This window comes from Heloderma suspectum, chromosome 1 (genome assembly GCF_057233095.1).
Source record: "Heloderma suspectum isolate Gila_16-S chromosome 1, 16-S_ref, whole genome shotgun sequence".
NCBI lineage: Eukaryota > Metazoa > Chordata > Lepidosauria > Squamata > Helodermatidae > Heloderma > Heloderma suspectum.
In genome coordinates, this window is record NC_139458.1 from 126,508,135 (window position 1) to 126,532,316 (window position 24,182).

Here is a 24,182-nt window from a genome sequence, read left to right on the forward strand (position 1 = left end):
CAATCCATACAACCACATAGGCATGTTGAGAATGTGGGTCAGGTGGAGATGTGTAGGGCTTGCAACAAGCTGGAACAGCTGTATGATTACTTTCAGCATGTGCCAACCAACAACCCAGTGAAACTCATATCCTTAGTAAAGAGTAGTGAATCGGGTGCAACCATGGAAAAGATCTTATACATATCTGGTGGCTACTGATCTAACCTAAGGGCACCTGGCTTTACAAAAATATCTCAAGTGGTGGGAAGGTTCATATTTATTTTATTTTATTTATTTATTGCATTTATACCCCGCCTTTTTTCCTCTTGCAAGGAACCCAAGGCGGCTTACATGATCCTCCTCCTCTCCGTTTTATCCTCACAACAACAACCCTGTGAGGTGGGTTGGGCTGAGAGTCTGTGACTGGCCCAAAGTCACCCATATGGGAGATGGCAGTCCTCCAGGTACTCTGGTTGCAGACTTAGGGCACCCTCTGTGCCCCCTTTCCCACACCATCAAGCTGATCATCTATCAGGTGGGTGGGAGGGAATATACTGCTGGTTCAAAGTAGTGATCTTGATCAGGACCACTGAAGAGAGAGGGACTTTAACTCCCCCATCACAGCGATCCCATGCTCAGGTAGGTCACGCTGCTCCCAGCCTGCCAAACAGTTCTTTAGCATGTTGAGAGGAGCATGATCTCTCCCTTCTAGGGTAAAGAAGGGCCTGTCCTTCTCCATCCCAGCTGGGAGAGCCTTTGAAAGCCAGGATCACATTTAAACCATTTAAATCTCCCCATCCCTGCATGCGGTTTTTGTGAACCGCCCAGAGAGCTTCGGCTATTGGGCGGTATAGAAATGAAATAAATAAATAAATAAATAAATGCTGAGATGTGAGTGGGTGGAAGAGTATTTCTCTCTCTCTCTCTCTCTCTCTCTCTCTCTCTCTGTGCACATGTATGTATGTATGCGTGCACATGTGTATGACCCCCCAACCCACCACCTGCTTCCACGTGTGGCCTTTGGGGCCAAAAAAGTTGTCTACCCTGGTTTAGGAACTTAGAGTAAACACCAGCAGTTTGATGTGTTACTGGAAACAAACTGGGAGCTAATGACAATCAGAAGAAGGACAGGAGAAATAAGCTCATTGTGGCAAACCCTGGTTAACAACCTGACAACCCTAATCTGACTCGGTCAAAATTTTCAGAGATTTTTCAAAGGCAACCTTTCATAGAATGCATTACAGTAATTGAGGCTGGATGTTATTAAAACACAGACAACCGTTATAGGATCCTTTCTTTTCAAGAACATATCCTCCTCTACACCACACCTAACTTTCTTCTTCCAGAAGAGCCAGTTTAATGGGACAAAGTAAACAGTAACCATTCCAGGTCTTGTTTGTTTGTGGGAAGGCAAGCCATTCTGCTGCACTGATCTTTGAGATTCCAAAACTTTTAAGGTTGTGCTGGCAGCCAGAAGTTTCTGATGTGCAACATACCTGCTGAGATAGGCAGCTGAGTGTAGATCCAGTTAAAAAATACATCGCCATTGGGCTTGACCACAATGGTCTGGTGAGAAAGAGCAAAAGAGTAATAATCAGTGTGATGATAAACTATTTCATAAACTGGTAAAGACAGAAAGACAAGACCCCCATTTAGGTCCTGAACAATCCACACTGACAATGTTTGCTTTTATGATTTAAAATCCCAGGTGGTTATTTCCCTCTGCCACCTCTTCCCTTCCCTTCTTTTGCAGACTCTTTCAACCCATTCAAAACCTGTTTTGCAGTTATTCTCTAACTGAGCTTTGGCAGAAACTAGGTCATCTTGTTTTTCATGGACATGCAGCCTCTTCTGAGGTGGTTGTGGTCAGGTGTTGCCACTGTCTCTTACACAATGGGCAAGAAAGGCATACTGCTAGATCACATCATTGACACATGTCCTTTAATAAACCTATTATTTTTAGACAATCCTTGCAGTGACCATTTCCCATCAAGGGGCATATTAGAAACTCTCATGTCAAGCACATACTGAATATCACTAATTCAATTCACCTAGGGAAACCCAAAATATAAAACAGTTCCACCTAACACATTTTTGTACAACAATAACCCTCACTGCAGGATAATGTATACCAGTGTTTAATCATATGGTAGAGAACTTCAAACTCCAGTTACCTCCTCACACTTTGCTATTGAAAGTTAACAGGGAATACAAGGTACCAATGTAAGTAATTGTCTTAACCCTCCTATGCTTTTAACTGACCCCAAAGAGGTAAAATATTTAAAATTTTCCCTCCTAATCTGCCCCTTCTGTCTCATCATGTATTCTCTTACAATAAAAGAGTTACTTGCTTTCTGATGTTTCAACCCCCATGTTATTATTTTGTTATGTTGGTGAAAACGATCTTGTATGTACTTCATTCCACCCCCTTTCCCTTTAACTGAGGACTAACTGACCCCAATGCTCTTTTAGTAAAACCCTCAAAATTAAAAAATTAGCAATTAAGATGAAGTACTAACCTTTCAATTTTTTCCTACTTCATACCTTTACGGTACAATCCTATGCATGCTTAGACAGAAAAAAGCCCTACAACTCCCAGCATTCCCCAACCAGCCATGCTGGCTGGGGAATGCTGGGAATGGTAGGACTTTTTTCTGTTGAAACGTGCATAGGATTGCACCCTTAAGAGATTTTTAGTTAGGCAAAAAAGTGCAATATTAAAGTATCAGGGGTGTATTCAACACCATAAGAATTATCATTCAGGGTCTTACGATGTATCCTCTACCTATTTGGGGTACTTACAGTCTGGTCACCACCGATGTTAAGGGCTACCATCTTTAAGCATGTCTCAGTCTCTGTTAGGCCACATCTGCGGAGTTCTCCAAGAACAGTAAATGTGTTTTCTTCACAGATCTAGGAAAAACAACAGCAGTTGTCATCTGCATACAGACTCACTGCAAGGGAGCTGAGCATTTAAGGCTGTGCTGAGAAATTATTGTAGATATGCAGTGTAACCTTTCTTAAATTCAGAAATATTTTGGACTCGGCATTTGGCTGAACTTTTTATAGAGGCTGTTTTAGCTATGAACACTGATTCTGGGGGTGGGGTGGGTGTTATAGAAAAAGGGAGCATTTTGAATCAGAGTTGTAAGAAATAGCACTCTCTTTGAAGATATTAAATTTATCAGGCTTCTTTACAATAAGCAAGGGAACATTCCTGGTTCTTTTAAGGCATTCTCTGATTCTCAAAAAACATTATTTTGAGGTTTGGCTTTTCCCTAACACAACTTAATTTTGTTTCCAATGTCAAATCACCTTAACTGACAGGGCATTACAGGGAGGGTTCCCTGTTATATTTTAAAAATACCCAGTGGAGTATTTAATTTAAACCAGGGCAAATTGGTTATCATGTAATTCTCCCGGAAAGGAGAATTTGTTCCATGAATTTCCCAACAGTGTCTCTTCTGAGCCTGTGTCTCTACAAATTTATAAAAATGCTACCGCTACATGCAGGGCCGGCCCAAAGGCATTTTCCTGCCTGAGGCAAAGGTCACAATGGTGCCACCTTCCCCACCCAATTTCCATGTACTAAAGCTGTCTGGACTGACAGTTGAACCTTATTTCAAAATTGGTGACACAACAGTATCCTCCTGAGTGCAGCAGGCTATTTCAGAAGGGTCAGAACAGGCTCTCTCCACAGCAGCCATTCCAGCAGGCTGCCCTGAGGGAGATGAGAAGGGGAAGTGGGGCTGTTCCACCAGCCCTGCTGATGCAGAAGCAATAAGGATGTGAGATGGACTTAAAACTTAGAAACAGGAACTAAATAAACAGTGTGATAACACAGACAAAGCAAGGGATTTACTTCAGGAACAATGACTCTGGTTTTATAATCACAAAAACAGAAGGTATGCTATATGTGGCATGGGGGCCATTTTTGCTAATTATAGCAATGGTAAATCTTAGGTGACTTGCCTTAGAGAGAACGTAAGTACAGTCTCCATAGACATTATAGCGTTTTTCATCATAAGTGGAGATGTGCGATCCACCCTCTACTGAGCAAATGCCAGGACATGGGAAATTTGTGCAGGTCCACTGGCCTCCAGTGCAGGAACTAGAAGAAAGAGAATTCAAATGAAGACATATACATTTTTAAAAAGGTTTCTCCACTAACATTAGCTTGCATTAGCAGTCCCATCCTTTGTATTTTAGGTGGAATTTGTTTTAAAGGTAGATACTGGGTTCTGTTGAAGGGCTCAACATTTGTTTGGTAACTTGAAAGCTGAGGAACGGACCATAGTTCAGTGGTGTACTTTGCACTCAGAAGGTCCCAGACCCAGTTCAATTCTTAGAATCTCTGGTTAAAAGAATCAGATATCAGTAGATGTGAAAGATCCCTGAGGGTCAAACAACACATTATGTTAATTATATAATTATTAATGTGTAGCTGTCTCCCCTATTTGTTTTTTATTCTAGTGTATGTTAACTGCATGTGGCCCTGATTTAGATCAGGACCACAGCGCACAAGGCGAAGAAGATTAAATCTTCCTCCACCCTTGTTTGCTTCCCAAACATTTATATATATATATACACACACACACACACACACAAATGTGGAGGTTAAAAAAAGATTCCTTCCCCCATGGGGAAGGAACTTGGGGGAACAAATTGGGGGAAAGGTTCAGTCCTCCCATCCCAGTGTGCTGTGCTGCCAATCCATCAGAGCAATGTATGCTTACACTAGAGTAAAAAACAAAGGGAGGAAAGGGATCAGTTATATGCTAAATAATTAACATAACATGCAGTTTGTCCCTGACCCCTGAGAATTTCTGCCAGTCAGAGACGCCAATATCAGCCTACAGGAGCAAATAATCTGATAGCTTCCTATGTTTCTCTTTCTCAGTGAAGGCTGGTGGCTCCGATTTCGGTGGGGCTGTGAATCCATTCTGGGTTTCAGGCTGAACCAGCCAGAACCCTAAAGGAGCTATTGAAGGTGCTGAAACCTATTCCCACAAAATAGGTTCAGCACCTTGGATAGCTCCTTTAGAGTTCTGGCAGGTTCTGACTGAAACCCAGAATAAATTCACAGCCCCACCGAAATCGGAGCCACCAGCCTCCACTGCTCTTTCTACTGAAGAGTTTTGTCTGAATGATGTGGAAGCCACTACTAAACAATCTCAATGGTTATTCTGACCAGTTTAAATCATACAGCAGAGTGGCTTCATTTGGTCATGCCCAAACAGCAGCTCAATATTTGTCTGTGGCTAGCAGGAACCTCATGGACGAGGACAATGTGGTATGAGAGGTTAAGTTTGAGTGTGGCCACTAAATCGGAGACCAGGATCTGTCATAAATATAGATGGACTCTGTTCAGTGGGTCCCTAATAAGAAGTTTGGGAATCACTAATTTTAATAACACTACAACACTTTTTAATGTTGAAATCATGAATGAAGGCTGGTTCCTGCAGAAAGTATTGATTCATCCTGTCAAAGGATGCAAATTACCAGGTAGTGCAGTGGTCTGAATAAGTTGTCCCTGGAGCGTAGGTTCTGCCATTGTAAATGCAGGAGCACATTTCAAGGGGGATACAGCCAGAGCCACTGATGTCATCATATACAGTTCCTAAAGAAATAAATAAACATATTTTGTAATGAATATTGAACACTTGCCAAAAGATAGCTGCTTACCTTAAAAACCCAGAGATGGGACAAGATTTTCAGGTGATGCGAAAACATGCACGGCTTCTTGAAGATAGAAGCTAATTGTACCATCTATTTTAAAAAAGGGAGAGGAAACCCCATTCTGCAGGAGACTTTCCTGCCTGCATAGTGCATATCATAAGGTGAGTGTCCATTTAGAACAATGGCACTAACTCTTGATCAAGTTTGTGAAGGGCGCTGGCCAGTGTAAGCTTTTAAACAACCCACATGGTTTCGGATGAAGATGGAAGCTTACCTGCTGGGCAGAAGCAGCCATCTACACAGTGTTCTTCACAGAGCTGAGATCTTTCAGAGTTGGTGCAAGTGTCCGCACAGGGAGATCCGCATTCATTATATTGCTTGGTGAAGGAACAATGCATTGCTGAAAGTAAGGATATTGATTCAAATTCAGTTCCCTTTTTGATGCACACAAGATAGTCTGCTGCTTTAAAGGCCTTATCCATGTTAAATGGTGAAGTACTACTACCTGCCTCCTATGGCACATAATGCTTTTGGTCATGCAACCCCAAATGGCTTCTGCTGCCTTTAACCACATGCCATTAATGATGAATGTTTTGACTGAAGTCTATTACAATTCCTGAAACCTTTCCGTTATGCTAAAGTGGGCCTGCACAACATGTGACCCACCAGGCATATATTATGCTTTGTCATGTGCTTGATGCTGCATACCAGGAGTGGGCAATTTATTAACTTATTACATTTCTATACTGCCCAGCAGCCAAAGCTCTCTGGGTGGTTTACAAAATAAGATTTAAACCCATAACATGCAATAGCACACTGACGGGTGATGAGATTTGGGGGCCAAAACATCTGGAGGACCACAGGTTGCCCACCCCTGTGATACACCCTTTGTTTTAGGAGGCCAAAGCAGCCTAACTGGTTTTCACCATGTGGTTTATATACATTCGTTATTCTTTTCCAACGTATACTATTTTATATCTGCTTTTGAGCACATCTGCTCAGGGGCTTTTCCTCTTTTTTCTTTGATATTTTATAGTTCAGGTGGGACTGTGGAAAGAAGTCCTCTCAAAAGCAGGAACAATGTGAGCTGGGATCTCTGCATAGACATCACTTTTCTCAGTGATGCAGATCATACCCCCAGGGCTAGATGACCAGTGCTGACTGAACACAGATGCACATCCAAACTCCTAAACTGGCCCATTAAGCTGCACTCTCCATTTAATTTCATTTTATTGCTTAAGGAACAGTGCTCTAACTTATTCCTGGAATTATGAGCTGTGAATATGTCCTATAGCTCGTAACTTTCCCAGTTCCTCTCAATTGTGTGTCATCTGAAAATCTGAGGCATTTTTCAATTCTTTCTTGCTCATACAAGAGCATCTCTACACCAGCCTAAAATCTCACATTTAAAATGGGGCTTTCTGCTTCCATTTTAAATGCAGGAACATGATGGACTCCCTTTACACGTGCTTCCTTCCCCCCCTTATCTGAGTCTTCCATATGTTTCATCATACAGCCGTGCGATGGCACTGTGGTCTAGCTCCTTTTATTGTGGGTTCTCCTTTTTAACAAGGGAACTCAAGTGTGGTAATTTGATTGCTCATTATCTCCAATATTTTAAAAATGGAATAAAGGTCATTTAGTGTGGAAGACGCCCTGGAGGTTGACGACGTCATCTAAAGGACCTGCAAACTTCCATGAGTAACCAATCTCAATAGCAGGATAAAAGCTCCATGTGAAGAAGCCCCAAGTTATTAATGATGATAAACAGGGCAGATGCAGGACAGAGATCTATGAAATACAATATCAGCTTTCCACAGCCAGGTGCTGATCTTTTAATTTATATATTTACAACCTTGCAATTTTGCACTCCATTGTGTATACGTTACTCTTGGGAGTGCCTTCTTATTCCCATTTTACCAGAAACTGTACCAAATGTCCTGCTGAAGTCAAGTCTGACTACACACCACTAAATTCTCTTCTGCCACTGGCTAGCTATGATTTACACTCACGGCACAGGTCCGGCGTTCTCCAGTTCTGAGGTCGTCCACCAGCGTGAGCACACTGCCGGGAGTATTCAGCAAAAGTGTTACAGAGACAGGAGAATGTTTCAAGATGGTCACAGAGGCACAAGTCTTGTTCACAAGCCTCAATGTAATCATTCACCCCGACTACAGCATTACAGTCAGAGAATGCTGAGCCAGTCAGTACGTCCCGGCAAATATCCTAGTAGGAAAAGCAAACAATTTGATTAATCCAGCACATTCTACGAGATCAAGAAGGCCTATTTTTTGGTGCTGATGAATTTATCATGTGATGTGATGATGATGTCAGTGTACCTGGCACTTTACAAAGTAATGTACGCAACAACAACAACAACAACAACAACAACAACCAAAGTCAGATCCTTGCCATAAGGAGTGATATAAATTTCATGAAATGAAATATAAATTTCAGCCTTGGGGGGCAGGGGTGGAAAGGACAGCAAAAGGGTTTTTTTTTCTGCTATGACGTCGAGCAACTCTTCCTTATGATTCTAGCATCACTTTGGAAATAAAACTAACGCAAAGCACAAGAATAAGCAAAGAAGTGCTCACATTTGCAAAAGTGCAGTTGCTCAGAAAGGACGCTGCAGGATCCTCACAATCTTCTGTTGGCCCATTTAGCTTCTGCATATTCCCAAACTGCAAGGCAGTTATGGGGGCATCTGTAATAAATAAAGCCATGACATAAAGAGATGTATATAGAGTAACTGTGTTCCATAGAGGTTCCCTTTCAGGAATTCCATTCCAATTTGGCAACGAGAGTTGGTAGGGAGGTCCATGTGGCTGCTTCCTTTGCTCCCAGTAAAATATTCTAGCATCTAGTAAATGTCTTGTGGAAAAGCAGGAGCTTTCCCCCTTGGAACAGGCTGAAGCACCCACATATTTCAATGGGGGAGTGCGTACTGGCTGGGCTGAAGGACGTGTGGCCCTCCAGATGTTGTTGGACTGCAACTTCTGTCAGGCCTAGCCTGCAGAGCCAATGGTGAGGGATGATGGGAGTTGCAGTCCAACAACATCTGGAGGGCCACATGTTCCCCAGCCCTGCTGTATGGGGACAACACATAGCAATGGGAATCCTTCCAAAGTTATCCTAGTTGCATGGGACCCACTGTTCCATGGACAGATCCAGTACAGCTCAGATAAAGTATAAAAGACCCAACCCTGTGGGCAGGGTCCCAACTACAGATCTCGTACCTTGCCATTAGGACTGTCTACTTTGTAGGAAAGAGTCATGTGTTTGGCTCATTTTATGGTCATGTGTTTGGCTCGTTTTAACACTACCAAACCTGTGTGGGAGATGGAGCAGCTCACAGAAAAGCAGTTCCTGTGTGGCAAAAGATAACACTGAAAGGGCCCTTAAATGTGTACAATGCAGTACTGCATCTCCATTAACCTGGAATGTCATTGGCCATCATGAATTCCAAAAATGAACCCACAGTGTATGGGTGGTTAGAGGATTCAGGCCAAAATGGAGGCCAAAAGGATTCAAGAAACAAGAGGGAGGTACCCAGGGGAACCCCAAGGTTTGCAGAAATATTAAAAAAAAAAAAACATTAGGGGAGAATACATGAGGGGGGCAAGTGCCACAGAATGCTGAACATCTGTCAGGGACAAAAAATGGAAATCTGTGGGGGAATGGAATACAATATCCGGAAAGTGGCTGGCTGGCTGGCTGGCTGCAACCGTGTGTGGGAGCACTCCACATGGTTGTTGCAGGTCCCACTTGAGTCCAAAATGAGGTATCACATGATGTCTTCCCCTGAGATCTTCAGACATTAGAAGAAAGATTGACAAGTGGGTGTGCCTTACACTTCTAATAGGAACCCTTACACTGCAGTGCCCCTAGAGGAACTCATGGGGTGTGGAGATACATCCATTTCAGACGTGGGGAGAGTTTTGTACATCTCTCTTGCACACATTCTCCACTGGACATTATAGATGTGCCCAAAGCAGAACTCAAGTCACTCTTACATCTGCTTGGGCATCTTCTTGTAACAATCTATTACAGGAAATTATGGACTGAAGTCGACATCAGAAAAGAAACAATTACTCATTTTTCCCTTATGTTCAGTGAGATTATAATCGGAAAGGGCTAACATATAAGGGAGATTCTGATTTTAAAATGAAGCAGAGCCTCCTTTATCCCATGGAACTGAAGTATATTACAACCAGAAATTTAGGAAAATGAAATCAACCCCTGATATGGTATAGTCATGACCACACCATCTCAGATTTCAGCTGGGGCTGAACAAGATAGCCTGCTCTTTGACTTGTTGGTTTTTCATGTGAGGTGAGTTTGATGTGATAGGAGAAGCTATGGATCAGTGGTAGAGCATACGCTTTGGATGCAGAAGGTCCAAGATTCTATCCCCGGCTTCTCTAGGTAGGGCTAGGAAGGAAACCCTGGAGAGCTGCTGCTGCCAGCCAGTGTAGACAGCACTGGACTAGATGGACCAATGGTCTGACTCAGTATAACACAGTCGCTTAAATTTCTATGATGTGGAGATCTGAGGAGCTTTTATATAAGCAAAGTTTCTCCACATGAAATCTGAGGTAATATGGTCATGTGAGATGGGTAAGGGGGCAGGGCACTTGGCCTGAACTTGTAGAGCTACTGTTGGTCATATTAGAGTGGTCCCCAAACATTTTGGACCAGTGGACACATTAGGAATTTTGTGTGAGTGTTGTGGGTTCTCTCACAAAATGGCTGCCGTGATGGGCCTAGCCAGTCTCAAAACATCCGCTTCCCAGAAGGCAAAAAGAAAATGAATTGCCCCAGGACCTAACTACAAGGCAGAGCATCAAAACACAGAACCACTAGTTTGAACCCAATTTTCTGCTTTAACACCTATTTCACAGAAGGCAAGCTGATGATGCTCAAAGATAAGTAACTTGGCCAAGAAAATGAGCACAAGGCAGAGGTGGAGTCTGTGTCCCAAATGACAAATCACATATTTGCCCCCACATAGCACAAACACCCATTTCACAGAATGCAGCTGGTGATGCTCAAACATTAACACGCACCATACGAAAATTTTTTAAGCCAGGCAGAACACACACACAGCATAAACAAATACCTCTCTTACTCCCCACCACCCCTTCTAGCCCCGCAGAATGCTCCCTGTCCCCCCTCAACCTACTTTTTCTTTTTCTGGGTGGGTGGGCTTGCTTCTGAACAGAGAGCTGGGCTGTAGCCACCCACCATTTTATTTTCTAAGAATCCCTCTGGGGCCCATTATTTTTGGAAATAAAGATGGCGCTAGAGCCTCATGCTTCGCTTTGCAGCATGCCAGCCACCCAGTTAAAACTGTTTTTATTTTTTTTAAAATTGAACTTTGTTTTCAAAAATAGCGGGGAGGGGAGGAGCCTGGCAGGTGACAAGGGAGGTGTATGCGGGCACATTGGTGCTGGCAGGCACCACATAGGGAACCCCACAGTACTGGGCAAGAGGAACCATAGATCTGGCACAGTATACATAATGTGATCACCGTCATTCAGATTTGGAAACTTATCTATTTGAACAAGCATAGAAGATGAAGTTAATCTAACATATAAGTACTCAGTAGGTGAATTTTTTTAAAAAAATGAAGAATGACACACATAAGGCAAAACTACCAGGTTTTTAATACTAATGCTTAAAATATTTTGTTTAAAAATTGTTTTTCAACTTGGAAGGACAGCTGGAATGCTGAAGAGATTGTAACTCTATAGCACTCAGTGTATGATGATGCATTTGCTGTGGATACCTAAATTTAATAAGCAGTGGTTTTGATACTTACTGTTTGAAAAGAATTCATTGTAAGCGGGGATGCCATTAAAATCCCCACAAAGCCCACAGGTCTGATTGGCATATTTCTTATCCAGTTCCAGCTGAAATATAGGAGAAAGTTGATAGAAGTTAATAGACAGACTCTCCACAATATATATTGAAAATCCAAGACAGCAGCTGCACTTGATACACCAAAATAGTTTCTATCAATGTTGTGTTTCAACAATCTAATTCAAACTTAGTGGACAGAAAATTGGGGTTTCATTTGTGAGTCACAGGCTCTATGCTATTCATAACAACCTCGTTTTCATACTTCATAATATTCATAACAGAAGCAAATCCCTCTCCTAGGCTTATGCTTTCTATTCTTTGGAAAGAGGAAAAAACACACCCAAATCTACAGGTAAGGTTAAATCCTATAAAAGTGAAATTTTTACCAGAGAATGAACAATTGAGATAACAGGTAGCACTTCCTGCCAAGATGTGAATATGTTAAATATGCAATCCAAATGTATTTTCATCTTTTAAAATAGAGATCAAATGTCAAGTGGAAACACAGTTTGGTAGCTTTCTTCAATTATATACCCTACTACAAATAAGATTTCTATGGGAAGTAAGACTTTTATTGTGAATAGAGCAGCATGATCGATACGCATGACCATTGCACGCATACACCCAGTACCACACATGGGCGTTCCACATCTTCATGCCCAGTCTGAGGATATTAAATTAGAAGCAGTTACTTAGGCTTAGTGATGCAACGTCGAATTGCATGCAGAAGGTGAGTTTGCAGAAGAACATGCTGCAAATATTCTACCACAACAAACTGCAGTATGGTATAATACATGGGAGGGGGGTTGTCAGAGGGCACATTTGGAATTTTGAAAGAGTGTCATGGGTGCTCTCACAAAATGGCTGCTATAGTGGCAGGACTTGCCCATTCATAAAATGGCTGCCATGGTGGGCATGGCTGGTCACAAAATACTCATTTCCCAGAAGGCAAACTGGTGAAATTAAAAGAAAAGCAAGAATCTAAGTACAAGACGCAGGTGGGTTCTGAGCTCCAAAACACAAAAACACTCTTATAGACCAAAGTAAGATGGTGCTGGAGGGCAGTATTTCACTTTGCAACATGCCAGTCTCCCAGTTAAAAAACATTTTAATGAAAAAAAAAATCTTAAGAAATAAAATAAAAATCAGGAGGGGTAGGGAGCTTGGTGAGTACCAAGTGAGGTGTCTGTGGGCATATTGGTGCCTATAGGCACCATGTTGGAGACTGCAGTTTAACACTTAATTTGTGCTTTCCCCTTTGGTTGATATCATATATATTAATAGCAAACTCAAGTGCTATGTAGCTGAAATGGGGCTACTGAGAAACAGCACATGCTTGGGGGAACCGAAGGTTTGCAGAAGTGAATAAAATGTTTAGGGAAAAAAACCCATAGGGCCCAAACCTCCAAGCAGACCAGTGAGGACTGAGCATGCCCAGTGACCACAGAATGCTGAGTGTCTGTTGAGAGGGGCGGCGGGGGGGGGTGTGGAAACCTGTGGGAGAATGGAATGGAGTATCCTAAAAAACAGCAGGGCAGGGTTCCCAGACTGCTCGCCAAGCCCTTCAGGGCTCATGCAGCCCAGCTTGCGGGGATGGGCAGCAGCAGGGACTCTGCGAGCACCTGTGCTTGGCGGGTACAAGCAAGTTCGTACATCCCTAGTTGGAACACTGAGCAGGAGCACTCCATACTGCAACATTTTGTTGCAAGTCCCACACGTCAATTCTTTATATCATCTAGCATTTACCATTGCGCTGTCGTTTTCATTCCACATAAAGGTGAGGACTGACTTGAAAGTCACTTTAATGTAGATGGTCATACTTTCGATAGTGAATCCAGATCCGCTGTAAGGCAGCTCAACCCTGATGAGAAAATATCAGAAATATGGAGTACCATCCATGACACAGCAATGTTACTGTTCTTCAAGCAGTGAGAAGTTCCAGTGGCACAGCATTTAGCCAAGTTTAGTTTCCTTTGGAAGGAGGCCACTGGAGGTTTACTGGTGTTTTGTAATACTTGTATTTATTTAGAAATATACAGGCTGTCTATAGATGGAGGCCCAGCTTAAACACTCCAACAGCTCCCCACCACCATGTGGGTCCCTCCAGATGTTTTGGAGTACAACTCCCATTAGGCTCAGTCAGCATGACTACAAGACTTTTACAGAGCCCAAATGCAGCTCCCTGTAGGCCAAAATAGACATTACTTTGAATCCGTATCTAGTACCTATGTCTATTTTTATTTTTACTCTAGAATAGGCAAAAAGGGACCAATCTGGACTGGGACCCTAGTGTAACAGGGCTTTTAAGATCCAGATCAGGGGCCCTGTACCTATTCTAGAGTAAAAAGGTTAAAACACAGCTGCTAGATGCTGATTTAAAGTAATGGCTGTTTTGGCCCTGTGTCTCAAACTGGTCTATTGTTCATTTCATACAGAGAGACCTTGCCCCGGTCTAGAAAGAGGAGGGGACTTGAAATGTGACATATTTCCTGATTATCATCTACCCTTCTTAGCATGGAAACATATCATTGGAAGATCACCAACTATCAGCACTCCTTGGCCAAGTCCAGGTATTGCCTCAAGGCAAGCCACACTGGTAGCCCTGCTCATGGAAAACTGACAGGAGAGCCATAACTGTAAGAAGAAAGAGATGTGCAAGAAATGCTGTGATCTGAAGTGATGATGCACTTATTTGCACCTCTTTTCTTTCTGTGTGAATATCTATACATTAGGAATGGCTTCTTGTATTGCTTTCTTTATTATGAGCCTTACATGATAGCACTTTGGGTTGAAAAGAAGATATTTGTCTTAGGCTAGATCTACACTACTGCTTTATAATGGTATTGAAGTGCACTGATAACTGTTGGGGCACATTTGATATACTGCTTTTGTAGTACTATTTCCTGTGTTTTATTCCACATTATCCAATATACCACAACAAATGTCAGTGTGTGTACTACGAGGTATAAATGCGCAAGAGAGAGATAGCGTCACCATGACGGGATCATAATGATATGACACAAGGTGTAGATCTGGCCTTAGAGACAAGGGATTGCTTCTGGTATTATATTTCCTTAATCATTTTTTTTTTAAATAGATGTATGTAATCAATCAGAAAATGACAAAAATGCTATTCTTTGTTATATTAGAAGGGTTGGATGCATGTATGAAGCCCCATCTCATAAACCGCCTAAGAAAATCTCTTGACTTCATCCATTTTATACGCCTATGCAATCTTTCTCACACTGCAAAAACATGGGTCTTCGGCAGTTGTGTAGCAGAGCCTGGGATTGCAGAGACGCAATGCCGGCACTTTTTCTATTTATTAGCCAAGACACTGATGTCATCTGCCACCCCCATCAGAATTCCCTGTTCCTTCCAAGCTTAGCTGCAATTCTCACAGTAGCTGAGGTGGGGGTAAATGGATTTTCCCAACAAAAATATATTGTCCCCTGTTGTAAGGCAAAGTATTTTGGTGTGGCTTGGTCCTCCTGAATAGGCAAGTAGACCTATTAGCTTTACAAAAGACCCACTCCTGGTGGAGATAAAACTGCCAGAACTGGTTTGCTGATATGGATCAACACAGCTGCCTGCATTTTTTTGACTCTCCTTGGAAATTTGTCTATAGGGACTATCATGATGAGTGCCTGGACTTCAACATCTATCACTACGCTACTGATCTTTGGCCATCTTTGTCCCACTTTCTTTTTCGAGTTTTTAAAACATTTGTAGAGCATAATAAAATGCAGAGAGTTTGGAGCGAATTCAGGATCTGAACTTGCACAGCATTAAATATTTAGTACACAGGACTACGTTATTACCTGACGCCATTCAGCAAAACTTTATTCTCTTGCAGTTCAATATCTACTCCATCCATCCGCATGGTGATATAGCTGATAGTGGCAGGATTTCCTATTCCTGAGCGCCTAATCTGGATGTTGAAGTCCTCAAAGGCAGTATTACAATGGGAGGCAAAGACATAGTTGCAGGTCCCAGGGAAATTATAGATGACTCCATCGAACGTCTTGAAGTGGAATTGGCCCCATGTGCTACACACTAGCCCATTGTGAGCTGAGTTGAAGGCTGTGAATTTACAAGAGGTCGTAAAAGGTATATCGTACATGTTCTGTATTGATGTGGACATTGTTGTTGTTGCTGCCGATGTCTTGATTTGTTAATTAATTAATTAATTAATTAATTAAAATGATGTTTAGGCCACCTTTAAGGGTAGAACCCTCTCAAGCAGCATACAAGATAAAAACAATACAAAATATGCAAATATAAACAGAAAGGCAAGAAATGAATATTCAATAAAATACTATAAAAACAGATAACACCAATAAAACCCGCAGCCCACAGATTATGAAAAGGCCAAGTGAAAGCAAGTGGGTCTTCAGAGCTTTCCTGAAGACCTGTAAGAAAGGGACCTGACTAACCCATAACGGAAGCTGATTCCAGAGGTGTGGAGCCACCACGGAAAGGGCCCTCTCTCTTGTATTCACCAGCCTAACCACCCTTGATGGCAATCAGGTGAGAAGTGTCTCTGCTGATGACCTCAGAGTCTGGGCAGGCTGGTATGAGAGAAAGCAGTCCAAGTTACTTGGGCCCAAACCATTTACGGCTTTAAAGGTTAAAACCAGCCCTTTAAATTGGGCTCGGAAATGCACTGGCAACCAGTGTTAAGGTTATTTCCTATTCCTGTTTCCACAATAGTATTACTTTCATATAGCCCATTAAAAATGAGCATTTGCTTCTTGCTTGCTTTTGCCCTGGCTGTCCTCCTCCATGTGTTCAACCAAAAAGCAGGCTGACATGGGTACCAGCCTTGCTGTAAGTCAAGCTGACTGCGGGGAGGAGACAAGAGGAGGATCCATAATCCTTCAAATTCTTCTCTTGCTTCTCCTCGTCACCTAGAGTAGGGCCCTGTCAGGTTTGTATTCTAAGCACTACTGAGCATGCTCAACTGCAGTGGAGCATGCTCAGTAGTGGCAATAGAAGTCCAGTGCCCTTCTATTGTCCACAGTTGGAATAGGATTTCACCGCACTATAGAAAATGTGTACAAAGTGAGTTTAAATTAGGGAATGCATCATTTAACACCCAAGGAAATGGTGGTCCTATTTATGGGGGGAGGGTGGAAACAACAGTGGTGCAAAAGACTTCCAGAGCTGGAAAGAATAGAGCATGCTCAGTCTCTCTTATTGTGGACATTGCCCTGACCCTGCTGTTCCTGGCTGTCACAAAGAACTAACTTCACCTATATATTCGATATATATATATATATATATATATATATATATATATATATATATATATTTATGGATGGTAGATGCTTATAAAGGGACAGAATGAAGAGAAAGAAGGCAAATAATTTTGGTTTCAATTATCTCTTTGCTCTAAAGAGGTCCTTCCCCAGACTGAAATCCTCCAAAGGCCAGCAGGAAGTATGAGCCGTATCCCTTTATTTCCACCTTTTTTTCAGGGTTGGGTAAATATCTGAAGATATAAGCCAAGTTCTGAAAATAACACATTAGCTTTATTTGCAGGTTTGTCCATTACATCCAAGATCTTTCTAAGTTGCAGCCAGCAGGAAGATCCCTGTACAGATGAGAGTACAGGAAATACAAGGATGTGTGGGGTAGAACTTGTGAATTTGTCTGAGGAAAGATTACTTTTGGATCTCAAACTGAGTATCAATTCTTGAGAGCAACTCATACTCAGAATCCTCCCATAGGCATCTGGATGGCCACTGTGGAACAAACTGTACCCCCCAAAATAAAAGGAATCAAAAATAAAACTGCCAATATCACAATGTCCTTATATAAATCTATGGTGCGACCACACTTGGAATAATGTGTATAGTTCTGGATATTTCACCTAAACAAGGATATTGCAGAGATGGAAAAGCTGCAGAAAAGGGCCAACTGAAATGATCGATTTCCAGAAGGGTAGCTGTGTTAGGACATCTTCACACGGAGCTTTTATCCTGCTATTGAGATTGCTCACTCACTGAAGTTTGCGGGTCCTTTTCATGACATTTCAACCTCCAGGGCACATCCAGAGGTATTTACTGGTTATTCCATCTCAAAAAGATCCGGAACTAATGAACTATCTTTTTAACTCTGAATGTTATGTAATTAAAATAGCCACTAGATGACACTGTTTCATTAGTTCTATAGAACCTTGAAAATTAAAAGCTTCCCCTCTCAGCAATCACATGGTCGCTGTTTAGGAGCTTGCAGTAAATGAGGAAAGGCTCCAGAAAGGGAAGACTGTGGGGTTTTTCTTTAGTGTAAAAGCAGCCCACGTCTGTTGCAGCAATAACAACAGTCTTGTGGCACCTTACAAACAAATTGATTTATTCTTGCATAAACAGGGCTGGAGAAAAAAAACCCTTTCCCTATGAGGAAAGGTTACAATGTTTAGGGCTTTTCAGTTTAGAAAAAATGATAGCGGTGTGTAAAATTAGGCATGGTGTGGAGAAAGGAGATGAGGAGACATTTTCCTTCCCCTGTCATAATTCTAGAACCTGGGATCATCCCATGAACATAAATGGTGGGAGATTCAGGACAGATAAAAGAAAGTACTTTTTCCCATGGCGCAGAGTTATGGAAGTCACTAGCATAAGATGCAGTGATGGCCACCAATTTGAATGGCTTTACAAGGGGATTAGACAAATTCGTGGAGGAGAAGACTATCAATGGCTACTAATTATGATGGCTATATATTACTTCCAATATTGGAGGCAGCATGCTTATGTATACCAGTTGTTGGGGAACATGAGCACGAGGGTGCTTTTGCATTCATGTCCTGCTGTGAGCTTCCCATAGACATCCGATGGGCCACTGTACAAATATGATCCAGCATGGCACCTTTGATATTCTATGACTAGATAGGCCGTTAGTCTGATCCAGCATGGCTCTTCTTATGCTCTTATGTTCTGCTAACAGAGTATCTATTTGGGAGCCTATCCACCCCACGCCAACAAAAAGGTCCAGCTTATCAGAAAATTCTACCTGTATAGGAAGCTGACAGGTATAGGTTTATGATGTTAAATGCAACAACAACAATGAAGCAACACATTCTGGGGGTGGGGGCATTTGAGGAGGTGCTTTGGGTTAGCATTCTGGTATTCATTATGCCCTAGTGGCACGCTGCTTTATATCTCTCTCTATATATATATATATGATGTGCTTTTATGTGATGTATGGTGCAATCCTATGCATGTTTAAAAGAAAAAAGTCCATAGCTGGCTGGGGCATGCTGGCAGTTGTCAGACTTTTTTCTGTCTAAACATGCATAGGATTGCACCCTTTGCCTATTTATTTAATATCATTTAAGGTGCAACCATGTTTAGACAGAAAAAGTCCCATAACCCAGCATGCCCCAGCCAGCGATGCAGGCTAGGGGATTCTGGGAGTTGCAGAACCTCTTTTTCTCTAAACAGCATAGGATTGCACCTTTAGGGGACTCTGAGGCAACCGCCTATCCAATGCAGGGCAGGAGAAGCACAGAGGGGATCGTTCCCTCCATGCTTCTTCTGCCCTGCATTTGTGGCTAGACAGCCGATTGCGGCTGTCTAGCCGCGGGAAGGAGGAGCGGGGGAGGAGGCTGCCGGTCAACACATAGGATGTGTCGTACCAGTGTTTTCACCCTCCCTGCCCCGGAATGCCCTCTGGAACACCCTAGTTTGGCCACTCCGTGCTCCTCTTGCCAGTGTGGAGCACGGGGCTGTTCTGTGCTGCCTGTGAGGCAGCGCGGAAGTGGGGAGAAAGTCGGTTCTCTGGGAACCGACCTCGGAGCACGGGCTCTGAGGTTGGTTCCTGGAAAACCAGATATTCTATGGCTGTCCACCCACTGACTTGCAGCCATAGGATAACTCCCTCCATGTATTATATGTATGCCAATTTGTTTAGTTGTGTTTTTTTGTCACTCCAAGTACTAGTTGGTTTGTTTAATAAACTTATATTCTGCCTCTTCAAAAAAATTGTTTGAAGCAGCTTACAGATAAAAATAAAAATAAAAATAAAAAAGAAACTAAACCAACAAACAAAACTAAAAACAACAAGCAGACTAAAACAGCATAGCAGCAAATAAAACAGTTCAGGTTAAAATTCCAAATCTGAAAACAGCAGCAATAAAACAAAAATACACTGAGTTAAAATCCTTGAGCAAATAAAACAATTTTTTACTGGGCATCAAAAACTCAGAAGAACAGGCATCTGGCAGACCAACCGAGGGAGGGATGTCACAGACTGAAAATGCATTGTTTGCCCAATTTGCCAAGGTAGTTGAGCTGTTACTTATCTGTAGAATCATCTGCCCATCTATTCATCTCTTTCTTAACTTTATTCAGTTTGCTGCTCTGTGAACATATCTGATAGATACAAGGGAATAATTGACAATTCCTAACTTACATGTTATAACTGGTGCTGTCGGCAATGGCGGGATAATGGTAACCTTTCCAGATACACCTTCTGCACTAGAAGCTACAAACAAAAGGAGACAAAACAAGTATGTGTGTTTATTTGTGTGTTTATGTGTGCATATCAATTAATGCTGTTTTTAAAGTAGGGGTGATCCCCAAAGCCCTTATAGGAGCACCTTACCCACAATGAGTAGGAGAATAAAAGTAATTGAGAAGGGACTCTTGCCATTGTTAATTTAATGAAATTGTAAATATGCCTTTTCCTTTCAGTTTGTATCCTAAATGAACAAACATTTTGAATGGGCATAATCCAGCCAAATTTAAGCATTTTATAATTCCATTGATTTTAATGGGAAAGTTAAATGTACATTTAAGCTCTCCCACTGAAATCAATGATACTTAAAAGTGCTTATATTGCAGGGTGTATCTACACTAAAAACCTACATTGGTTTTATACCACTTTAAGTGTCATGGTTTCCCCCAGCATCCTGGGAATTGTAGTTTGGGGCTGATCTATGGGTTTTTTCACTTCCAATGTGGCTTCACCACCCATCTTTCACACTACGCAGTACCCGCCTTGAATTGGAAGCGGAATTTCCCGCTTCTGTGCTCCCGGTTTCAATACCCTGATATCTCGGTATTTCCCCTTAATGTGCTCTGATTTTCCACCTTCGCTACCGTATCTGGTCGTAGTCCCCTCCCCTGCCTGTCCATATATGGTGGTGTTTGTATTTCCCTCCTGTCCAATCACAGCTCTCGACAGCCCCATGTCGTCTTCTGGCTACTGATCGTATAGTTTCCTCAGCACTCAATGTTTCCTCAGCAACAAGCAAAGGGCTGGATGTGCACCGCTTGTCTGATCTCGGAAGCTAAGTAGGGTTGGCCCCAGTCAGTAGTTGGAAGGGTGACCACCTGAGAATCAGGCTTCCTGCACTGACCAGGAGGTTGTTCTATCCCTTCAAATGAAACTAAGTTTTACCCCCTTCTATCCCCCACTTAGGCTTTAAAAAAAAAAATTAAGGCGTTATCTTCGAAGAATCATGGCTTCTCCGTGATTTTTTTTTTTTTCTAATTCAGGCATGATCTTTGAAGATTTGAAGATTCAAAGCTTCACATCTTTGAATCATCGAATCTTCAAAGATCATGCCTGAATTAGAAAAAAAAGAGCAGGAAAACAGCACAGCACTCGAGTGTGAACTGAGCTTGCACATTCGATGAAGCACCGCAATGGGGAAAATGGCTGAGTGTGGATAATGACGTTTTAATGTGAGAGCGTTTAACCCGACAGGACACCGAATTTGTTGCGATGGCAGGTGCAATGTAGATCGGCCCCTGGTGGTGTGCTGAGAAACCTGTGGCAGAGATTCCTACTCACTCCACCCCTTACTGAACTACAGCTTGCGTGACTTAAACCAGCTTACGTATGTAGTGTAGCTATGTCTTCAGACTGGATTGTGCTGATGTGAAACAACTATGTTTTCTCATCTCGAAATTAAAAAAACCCACAGGAAATTGGTTTTTGTGTTCTGTGGAACTGTGGAATTGAAACTGTGTTCAGCTGAAACCACCGCCAATAGGAATTTTAAATCTGCATCTTCCAAAATAGTGATGGCTCTGTTGTGGTTCTGGAGGGCATTACCATAACAGGAAATATTCTATATATTAGATTTTTCAAACAGAAGAAAAGTTAAATATTAAATACAGTCTTCCCTTCTAAAAATGAGTGATAGCTGTCATTTTGAGTGAAAATGAGTGATAGCTGTCATTTTGAGTGAAAATGAGTGATAGCTGTCATTTATTAAATTTTAAGTGATCTCACTCTTAAAAGATAGATAAAGCTCCCCCAAAACAGGCCCTCATTCACATCAATGGAAAATTATAATGATATCAGAGGCTTAGTTTGTAATAAAAAGAAGTGAACCTGCCACAAGCCTTCAAAATACCCAGAACTCCAGTTCTACTGATAGGAACCCCCACTGATTTTAATAGAAGCTACTTCCAAGATAGTATTCTTAGGGCAGGGTGTTATATTGCTAGTAAAAGAGGTAGTGTTTACTTCCTAGAATTAGAGGTGGTGGGACTTATACCTGCCTGGAAGTCTCAGGTCTTCCCTGGAAGTCCTTACCCCTCATAGATCAGCTGTGCTGTTTGAGGTGAATTACCATTTCTCATTCCTTATTTATGACTATCTCACATATTCTAAGGCTGAACTTTGGCACTGAAAACAGGCCATGTGCCTAAATCTCGGTAAGGGCCCGTACCTATGAAGTACTTACCAGGATGCGACTGACATTACATCATTCATGGTTCCTAATGCGGCTCTGGTACCCTGTAAAATGCAGGGGTATAGAGAACATTTGGGACGAAGCAGGGGTTCTGATTCTTCTGCCATAGCACCCAGTACAGAGGGATTTCTTGCACCATTCTGTACTGTCTCTTAAGGTGCAATCGTATGCATGTTTAGACAGAAAAAAGTTCAACAATTCCCAGCATTCCCCAGCCAGTAGTGCTGGCTGGAGAATGCTGGGAGTTGTAGGATGTTTTTCTGTCTAAAAATGCATAGGGTTGTAGGGGAGGGGACTACGACCAGATACGGTAGCAAAGGTAGAAAATCAGAGCACATTAAGGGGAAATACCGAGATATCAGGGTATTGAAAGCAGGAGCATGGAAGCGGGAAATTCCGGTTCCAATTCGAGGCGGGTAGTGCGTAGTGTGAAAGACAGGTGGTGAAACCTCATTGGAAGCGGAAAAAACCCATAGATCGGCCCCAAACTACAATTCCCAGGATGCTTAAGGTACAGGTTGTACCTTAACCAATGTAATTCAGGAAAGAAAATGAGGGACCTGGATTAAAAGGTGAGCTCAGGCATAACTCAGAGGCTTGGGTCTTTAGTTAGTCACTCTCAGTCCCAATTCTCCATTGATACATTAGGAATAAAAGCAGTGCTTTTTTCTTGTGCGGTAGTGCTTGAGTTGAATGTGGGAGCTATTTCAGTTAGAAATAACATACATACACGCACATCAAAATTTACACATCAGATACACCCATGTGAACTCGGCTGCAGAGGGGTAATGAGAAAAGATAGACAAGGAGAGGCTGTTGTCTCCTTTAGATTTTACAGACTACTTGTCCTCTGCTCTGTAACTTTTTAAAACTTGAGAAGAAGTTGGAATAATGAAGCATGCCCAATGGACTTCTAAATGAGACACATATTTCATAGTATATATTGCAAACAAATTATTTCGTTAAGAAGCTTATATTTATATTGAAATGACAACTTTTCAAGGAGAGGAGCAATTATATTTATTTATTTATTTATTGCATTTATACCCCGCCTTTCTCCCTCTCGCAAGGAACTCAAGGCGGCTTACATTATCCTCCTCCTCACCGTTGTATCCTCACAACAACAACCCTGTGAGGTAGGTTGGGCTGAGAGTCTGTGACTGGCCCAAAGTCACCCAGTGAGCTTCCATGGCCAAGTGGGGACTAGAACCCGGATCTCCCGGCTCCCAGTCCGTCACTCTCACCACTACACTACACTGGCTCTTATTATACTTTTCTATTCGATCTTCAAAGCTGTCAACATCAAGGTATCACAACACTAAATGATTTTTACTTCAGGCAGTACAAAATTATAATACCCCAGTCAATGCAGAAGCATTACATATTTAGCCGAAATAGTATTAAGAGGGAGGAAAAAACTAACTGAAATCCAACCATTTGTATGGTTTACACAATAGAAAGAGTTATACTTTTGAAAGTGAATTAAGATATCTAATTGCAGTGGCTTTTAAAAAATCTGAAATGGAAAGCAAAGGAGTTTTTACCTTTCTGTTGGATACAGCAGATCATTAACAGTAGGGCCCATAACAGCACCCTCAGCCCACTACCAAACCCCATCTTGAATGGAGTTTGGTGCAAAGATATTCAGCCAGGTTCTGGCCAGAAGGACTAGCTCACCTGCACTCTCAGAGACTTATATAGCAGGAGATTTTGGCTATTTTCCCAGCTTGTTTGACAGGGTCTAACAAGGTGGGGCTGTGGGGATCTTGGTAGATGCAGAGGTAAATAGAGGATGCTCTTCCAGTTCCTTGGTGACTAGCCAAGCATGTTTGCCTTTGGGGAGGTGCATTATTTTTTTGTCAAGGTTCCTTCTAATAAAGGGAATCAGAAATGAATAGCAAAAAGCTAAGATTTCTTCCCCAGCAAAAGCCATTGAAGATCCTGGAAA

At 42.1% G+C, this 24,182-nt stretch overlaps 1 protein-coding gene across 1 annotated transcript in view; it reads right to left on the bottom strand.

The window, feature by feature from the left end:
• LOC146357826 (mucin-5AC-like) overlaps positions 1 to 23,851 on the bottom strand; it is a 96,506-nt gene extending 72,655 nt beyond the window's left edge. Inside the window, exons 1-12 of the mRNA XM_084851198.1 lie at positions 23,779 to 23,851; positions 19,939 to 20,010; positions 15,345 to 15,606; positions 13,270 to 13,384; positions 11,483 to 11,573; positions 8,256 to 8,365; positions 7,671 to 7,884; positions 5,933 to 6,058; positions 5,482 to 5,599; positions 3,952 to 4,090; positions 2,782 to 2,892; positions 1,476 to 1,545 (exon numbers count right to left, since the gene is read on the bottom strand). Coding sequence (XP_084707324.1) covers positions 1,476 to 1,545; positions 2,782 to 2,892; positions 3,952 to 4,090; positions 5,482 to 5,599; positions 5,933 to 6,058; positions 7,671 to 7,884; positions 8,256 to 8,365; positions 11,483 to 11,573; positions 13,270 to 13,384; positions 15,345 to 15,606; positions 19,939 to 20,010; positions 23,779 to 23,851 — 1,501 coding nt within the window. The remainder of the gene's footprint in view (positions 1 to 1,475; positions 1,546 to 2,781; positions 2,893 to 3,951; positions 4,091 to 5,481; positions 5,600 to 5,932; positions 6,059 to 7,670; positions 7,885 to 8,255; positions 8,366 to 11,482; positions 11,574 to 13,269; positions 13,385 to 15,344; positions 15,607 to 19,938; positions 20,011 to 23,778) is intronic.
• Positions 23,852 to 24,182: the final 331 nt, after the last annotated feature.